An 8,297-nucleotide genomic window follows, 5' to 3' on the forward strand; every position below is an offset into this window, starting at 1 on the left:
CAGGGGGTCAGGTTCTGGAGAGATGCATGTAACTTACATTATCTTTGACATAAACTGGGACAGTTTTGTTTAAATCCTCATTTTATCCTTTTCTTTAGAGAAAAATTCCTCCTAAAGCCCAACTTCTGAAGATTCATCAAAGCCGAAGTGTTCTGTTAGAGAGGGGAAGGAGGCACATGGGAAACCTCCCCTCACAGCACCCCAGCCTCTTGGTCCCTGCCGCTCTTCTAGAAAAATCCTAAATCTACTCAGAGGGCAGAGTTTTAAAACCCTGTCTCACAGTAACCAGTGGAGAATTATGAGGCTGAGAAAAAAGATCACTCTAATATGTTCACCCTCAACCTCAACTTCGCAGCGTGCACCTGTTTAATCACAGGCCCCCACAAGTGCTGAAGATGTGTGAGCCTCCCTCAGCCTCCCCCGCTGGGGCCTGGCATTCTTTGGGCATTTTCCGTCTAAAAGCCAATGGTCTGCTTTGTAGCGTTGCCGAGAGAAGGCTGGAAAGAATGGAGGATTTGTTCTTTGTGCGCCTGGTAAAGAAGAAAGGCCAAAAGTCGTCCACATAGCCCTTAGCAAGTCTCCCTTCCCTCCCTCCTTCCTTCCTTCCTTCCTTCCTTCCTTCCTTCCTTCCTTCCTTCCTTCCTTCCTTCCTTCCTTCCTTCCTGTGGCAGAGAGACTGCAAGATGAACCTTTCTTCCTTCCAAAACTTTGTGAGGTGGTTTCGGAGGAAGAGGCATTCCAAATACTCCACCTGCTTTCAAGGACACGGATTGTCTGTCACCGGAGCTAAGCTTTCCTCCCTCCTCCAGGCGAGGAAGTGAGTGTAATGTACTAAGACTGTTGCAGGAACCCAGGGTCCTGCCATGGAGCTCCTCTGAGTAGGTGCACTGTGGGGTCAGTGTCACGCAGGCATTCTATCTTCTCCAAGACGTGGTTCGCAAAGTTACATCAAGGATTCTGTAAGATGCCTCTGGTGGTAAGCATTTCCATCATTAGCTAACGGCTCTTCTTTGTAGGTGAAATCCAGGAAAGGCATTAGAAAGCTCTTACTAGAACGATTATGTTTGGATGTGCACTCTGAGAAGATGTGTGCTTATTTTCACACTGACACCAACCACCCAACCACGAGTCCTTATCTAAGGGTTATCTTCACTCTTCATCGCAGATGAACCAGGCTTGTTTAGTTCCGCATCCTAAACGTCCTCTTTTTCTTTATATTCACTTGGTTTCATCTTTACTTTGCAATTAGATATGATCTGTCTTAGAAGTTTAACTGTAAGTTCTACCTTCTCCATGAAGTTCCTGATACTCTCAATGGACTTCGTTAGGGAACATTCATTGCAGAACTAAACTGCTTACCTAGCACCTTACAAAATTCTATTTGCTTGCTGTTTGGGTGTTTGACATGCAAGTCTTATGTAGTAAAAAGTAAATATATATATGCACAGCCACATATGTACAGATTCATATGCATCCAACTACGAACATGTGTCACATAACATTGTGCCAGGAATAGAGTAGGTATCCAAGTATTTATTGAATTAAATTAAATATAAAACTGTCAGGTCAATTAATAAGAAAAAATCGCTTACTTTAATAATTTACTATTTCTAAAAAAGATAGTAAATTGGAAAGCAGAAAATAGAGACCTAGTTTTCATTCTTTTTTAAAAATATATATATTTTATTGATTTTTTACAGAGAGGAAGGGAGAGGGATAAAGAGTTGGAAACATCGGTGAGAGAGAAACATTGATCAGCTGCCTCCTACACACCCACTTCTGGGGATGTGTCCGCAACCAAGGTACATGCCCTTGACCATAATCGAACCTGGGACCCTTGAGTCTGCAGGCCGACGCTCTATCCACTGAGCCAAACTGGTTAGGGCAAGTTTTCATTCTTTAACTGTCCTTATTATATAAAAATTTCAGAGTTGAGTATAACAATGGCATCTATCAATATATACAAAATTCATTCTGAAAAATATCACTGAAGTGCTTTTAATTTTCCAAAAGCTTAGTGGATAAGCAATGAGCATACCTGTTCTTTCCCCAAAATAAATTCTTTTAACAATAAATCTCTGAGGCTTTCGGTAAAGAGTTAGGCAGGAAATGTGAGTTAGAAATAATAGTACCAGTAGGTTGAGAGGTGGAAAGTACACGGGAGTGGGGAACTGGGAAGCATTATGACTAAGGACCGTGCATACTGATGGGAGAGAGCATGCTTGCTGTTGGTGCGGCCTTTAGTTAAGAGCCGCATCCCAGGCAGAAGCATTCTTATCTGTACTCTCTCCCACGGCCCCTTCCTTAACCATGCAAAATAGCACTTATGATGCTTTTAAATGACTTTGTTATCTGTGTGTCTCCCCCACTAGCCTATATACTCCTGTAGGAAAGGGACAGTGGTGTGTTTGTATATTTTATTCTTAATGCCCAGCACAGTGCCTTTGACATAAAAGATACACAAGAAAACGCTATAGTAAATGAGCAAATAATTGAACGACCAAAGGAAGAAAGAGAAGAACAAAAGGCATGAGAAGGTTATTCCCAGGAAAACTGATCCCTCCTAAGCTATCATCAACTATGCCAAGTTCCTTAATTCCACAAATTCATGCGATTCTCCAAACATGGAGGAAGAAGAAAGATATTAACACATTAGAGTGACAACCTTTGTTCCCAGATTCCATTTTCCACTCATGTGATAAAAATAGTTTCCTCCCTATAAGTGGCCTGGCATACCCGGACATTAGTAGAGCTTGGGTAAAATTAAAATCTCTTTAACAACATTTCGTTAGCACTTTTGATTATAATGTTATGCTTTTATCATAGAAGAGCAGTTCTATTGATCCAGGTTATTTTAGGCAGTGCTCCGCCTAAGTGTAGAACATGTGCCCCATGCTCTCACATCTTTAATGCCTTTCTATAATGAACACCAGGAAAGAAACCATCCTACAGATTTGCCTCTTGAAATTGCTCACCGCTGAGGTTCTGAGAAATGTTCCTAACATAACTAACCTCATATCTAATCAACACAGCAGCACCGAAAACCACCTGATGGTGTTCCTTAGAAGCAGGCGTGATAAATACCACTGTGTGCCGTTGCCGGAATCTGCTGCAAAATTAAATTCCTGACGTAGCTTTCAGACCTGGGATGGACGTTACTGATGGAGAAAAAATGACATGACATTATATAAAATTCTAGCTGCTTTCCCACCCAGTTCACACTATTCTCTAAATGACATGGACTTTGACTTGTGGTGAGAGGCTTGCACAGTAGCCTATTTCCAAGTGTCAACAATAGACAGCTCAAGAAAAAAAACTGCACGCTTAATGGCAACCCTAAATCCAAATTTATCAAATTACAAACACGAATATCGCATGAGATGATGCTCCATCTCTCCTGTATTCTATGGAAAGTCTCAGCGATGAAGAGGGCCGAAGAGGTTGGGAGTCACGGGACTGTCTTTCAAGCAGCCTCCCGGAGAGAGTGCCTTGATGAGTTTTCCACAGTCTAGGATGTGCCCACGGCTTCACAGGCTTGGAAACCTGATCTGGCAGCAAAGCTGGAGCAAATTCACATCTCAGGGGTGTGCTTACAACTCACAGAGCACAAACCCTATGGACCGACATCAAGACTCAAGTACATGAATTTACAACAAGGACCATTAGTGTCGGATGGACCAATGCGGTGCTGGGTCAAACCAGCACATTCTCTTTCTGTGGACACGTCTGGAGGGAGAGTCAAGTGATAATCAGAGGTGCTTGCTGTTGAAAAGGGGGGACAAAGGGGACACAGTAAATAAATAAAATGCAAGAACAGAATTCAGATTCTAGTTGATTTACCCTGATGTTTCACACCAGAGAGGAGGTGACTAAGCAGCTAAGGCCCCACCTCTCTGGGGTGGCTGGAAACCACAGATCTGCCTGTGTACCAACGAATCCTTGTGACTGACATATTTTTCTCTAGCTATGCTAAATCGAATTCTGGGAGACAGTCAGTTCCCTAAGGTAACATTTGCTCTCTCTGCCAATGCTATTGAAAGGAATCATCAGGTTCATCCATTCTTCTTTTCTTTTTTTCATTTATATTTCTTGTCATTCTTTCTTTTCTATCCACGCCAGCACCAACAAACAAGCCTCGGTCTCACCTCTTTATGGCAGGGAGCGCCTCAGCTACCTATCCAAGCCTGTCCCATTGCCCAACTCCAAAGACCATGAATATATAAGTCTATCTTAAACTAGGATTTTATGCACGTGTTTTCCCATTCACCCTCCCCCCCCCACACACACACACACACACTCACTCTGCCAGGAACTCTTAATGACTCCTATTGCTTTCAAAGTTCAAATTGCTTAGCCTGCTGTTCAGATTCTTTCATATCTGTGCCCAATTTATTAACATCTTTTTCTGCTTCATAAACCTTCTACTGCAGTCAAATCTGTTGTCTCTTAATAGTCTAAGCTTAAATCCATGCTTCTACTCCTTCCTCGGGTCAACTCAAGATCTGCCTCACCATGCATACCTCTGCAAGTCCACATTTGAGACTCATCTTCCCATTCATCAGGTCCCTTTGGTATAAGTCTATCTGGAAACTCATTATTATATGCGGATACACTAGCTCCTCAATTAGAATAAAAAGCCTACAGTTGGGAACGGTACCTTTCGTCTTTGTTATATTCTGTTTCTTCAGTTCCTTGCTATCAGGGGTGCTCAAAAAACTAGTGCTTAGAACGGACCTGTCCACTTGTGGGTAAAGCTACTACTGAACTTCCTTCAGAGCTTAAGATAGAACTTGAAAATATTGCCCTTAACTGAAAAGAGGAGGCAGCTACTCCCTCGGTGTCCCTGGAATATTACAGCTCATGGCTTCTTCTGGGACCTTGAAGTGATTTTAGAAAACCCGTGTACTCCCCACAGCCTCATTTGCTCTCTGTACCATTTGACAGCACAGTTGAAAACACCTTTCAACTATGTTAGCCTCACAGTCAGTCTCCAAGTCCAGGGCTAGCTTTAAAAATGGACTAGACCTTTGGTACATAGAGATTGTCACCAGGACCCTAAACAGCAGGAACGATACAGGCGGTAGAAACATAACAAAGTGTGACAAGGGGGTCCCTTCTACTTGATGGTGGCGTTCATAAAAGTCATCGGTACAGAAAACGAAAAGGTGGATTTTTGTTTTATTGGAATAACAAAGGGGTCAAGAAGGAAATAACCTTAAGCTACTTAGCTACCATTTAGCTGTGCTGCATTCTTGCTGTGTACTCATCCCTTGGTCTCAAGCCTGTTGGGAAAGTGCTTTAAGACCACCTGGCATCTGTGGGTACAAGAGGCTGATTTGCGGGAGTTTCTAAGACACGGTTCTTTCATTTCCTACCAAGCACACTGCTCACGGGAGGACATCCAAGGGCTGTCAGCAGGGTCTTCTCTGATTAAGAAGGACATGAAAACACACACACGAGCTCCTGTTTCACGGAATTTGGCACCCCCACATCAGAAATGTTGGGGAGCCATCTGGCTAAGTCTTGAAAGGAGGAAAGAGAAACCTAACTCAAAGTGGAGTAAAGGTGATAATCTCTCCGAGGAAGGAGGAAATTGCCAGATTAAACAAAGATAATTGAGCCTGATTAGTTCATTATAAAATATAATCAATATAAAAATAGTTATTTATAGTAAAGAAAAGAACAAGCTACATTAAAATGAAGAAAATAATAATTTTCTGGGTAAGAAAGAATGAATTCTTAGACATAGGAGATCAATAAAGTGTTTGCAAGGTATCTGATAATCTAATACAAAAAAATTTCTTTTAAAGGAGACTAATTATGCTTACACTGAATAAAATGATCATAATATATTCCATTACTTAACATATAGATTAATGCAAGATATTAGAAGGCAGAATTTTGCTAAAGAGCTCCACCACTCAAAACAACACAAAACAGAAATTGTAAACAACTTTATATTCCTAGGAAAAGGGTTTTCTATTAGTGAGTGTTAACTTCCTTCTTCCCTTTTTTGGGAAATAATCCTAGAGTTCTCAGATATCTTAACACAGACTCGTAAAAAGCAGGGAGCCATTTCGTATATGCCTGCCACAGCGGCTTCATCACACTGAGCCCAGGCTGAAGAGAGGCCGATTGTTGCTTTTTATTTGCACCAAAATATGTGCAAAAAATGAGCTTCCACAGCTGCCTCTAAAACCCTTGTCAGTTCACACACACACAAAATTATAGCGTTTTGGCCCATATTTTCGGTCTTTACATAGGGCAATTCTCATAATCCGTAGACCTGATTTGACCATGAAGCATGGTAATGAGCTGTAGGCTGCCGGTGAGAATGAGCTGTAGGCTGCCCGACAGGGTAAACGCTGGGACCTACAATCATATAATCTATTTAGTCTGGTATCTGGAAATGTGGTTTTGTTTTAAAATCTAGTTTTCAATGTTTGATGTTTTTAAACAAGATATTCGGTCTGCCAGTGAAACGCTGCCACATTCCCGTTGCTACACCTGCTCCGAAGCAGGCTGGGGGGGGGGGGGGGGGGGGGAAAAAACTGCCTCTTTCCTCCGGGGCCCGCCTTCCTCCTGGCAGGTGCACACTGGCAGTTAGATTCCCCCACTTTCCATGAGTTCATCAAGTCCTCGCTTCGCATAAGAAAACCCTTTATGGGAAAAATATACTCATGATCTACCTCATACACCAAAAAAAGATTTCCGGCCTTTACTCAGCTTTCCATGTACACACAGGGTAACCTACGTTTAAAATGAATTATTTTCACAAATTGAAAAATGGAAGAAATCAGATTTTTAAGAGGTCAAGTTTTCCACTCTAAGTGCTTTGAAAAAAATTGCATTCTATAATTACGTGGTAGGATATTTAGATTCTGAACATTTAAGTTACGTTTGAGATATTTGGGGATCTAAAATGTCTGTGCTTTGCCTGCCCATTTTCACACCTGAAATTAACCAAAAGACCATCGGAACTAAAAGTGTCACCTTGAAACCCACCACAAGGACTGTGATTGTACAGAGTATCAGACTGATAGAACAGAAATGGTTTTACAACCTTTAAAGTCTATGATTCAAATCATCGTTTCTCATTTGGCATCATACTTCAATTTCCTCTGGGAAGCATGGGCGGATGTTCTTGGCTGCACACATATACACTTGTTAATTCATCTTTCTATCCTCTTACCATCCATTTCTTACAAATGGAGCAAAGCAACAACAAGCCACCAGGAAAGCACATGCCGTAAATCTTATTTGATACGTTTCGCTTTATTCTATAATCAAGTGGTTAATCTTGGTAAAACAACAGCGGTGACAAACACATCAGATCTCCAAATCTTCTCTTTTAAATAAATGCTTTCCCATATGCCTAAAGACTTGAATTAAAAATGACAAAACTTTGGCTATATGTTAACGGACCATAGAAGTGGGATCAGTGATCGAAGCCTGTACAACTATGGCAAATGAAGTGTTTAAATTTTAAGATATTTATTCACAGAACAGTGTATAGGTAGTTGGTGTCATCAACCCAGCCACACCTGCCAGAACAAGGTATAGTTAAAAGTGTGTTCCCATTCATCTAGTTTGCATAGATGCCTGCCTTTTACTAACTTAGACATTTCCACAGCAAAGTACTTTTTTTTCTTTTGTATGAAACCATGGAGTTAGCAAACATTTTCCACAACGAGAAGTTTATAAGATCCAGAGACAGAGAAGCATGGATCAGACCGTCAAACCTCAGAGGGAAGGTAGGGGAGGGTGGGGGAAGAGGGAGAGATCCACCAAAGGACTAGTACGCATGCATATAGCCTAACCAATGGACACAGACACCAGGGGGGTGAGGGCGTGAGTGGGGGGAGTGCGGGGGCAATGGGGGCATAAGGACACATATGTAACACCTTAATCAATCAAGAAATTAAAAAAAAAAGAAGTTTATAAGAGACCCCCTCTGAAGCCCCCGTCAGACAAACCAGACCTACTGGGTGGATGGTGGGAGGACCGAGAGTGAAACAAATGACACCAGAGAGCGGGCGCCACGTACCTTGTCCCGGGGCCGCGCCGTAGAACTCGGCCGCGATGCGCGCCGCCTCCTCGCGGTTGCCTTTGACGATGTAGAAGTGGCTGAGGATGGCCAGGCTGATTTTCACAAACAGCTTGAAGCAGAACAGGGAGAGGATGGTGAAGTAGACATTGGACAGCTGCTGGGCGAATGGCCGGCCGTCTTCCAGCACCGACATGGCTGCGCAGGAATGTGGGCGGCGAGGCCCGCTGAGTGCCTGGCGGCCGTCCTG

General features: G+C 42.5%; 1 protein-coding gene across 1 annotated transcript in view; it reads right to left on the reverse strand.

Annotated features, from left to right (window-relative positions):
* The window catches only part of ASB5 (ankyrin repeat and SOCS box containing 5), a 48,430-nt gene extending 40,139 nt beyond the window's left edge, over positions 1 to 8,291 (reverse strand). The window contains exon 1 of the mRNA XM_006772657.2: positions 8,048 to 8,291. Coding sequence (XP_006772720.1) covers positions 8,048 to 8,243 — 196 coding nt within the window. The 5' untranslated portion in view covers positions 8,244 to 8,291. The remainder of the gene's footprint in view (positions 1 to 8,047) is intronic.
* Positions 8,292 to 8,297: the final 6 nt, after the last annotated feature.

Source organism: Myotis davidii, unplaced genomic scaffold (assembly GCF_000327345.1).
Source record: "Myotis davidii unplaced genomic scaffold, ASM32734v1 scaffold184, whole genome shotgun sequence".
Classification (NCBI taxonomy): Eukaryota; Metazoa; Chordata; class Mammalia; order Chiroptera; family Vespertilionidae; genus Myotis; species Myotis davidii.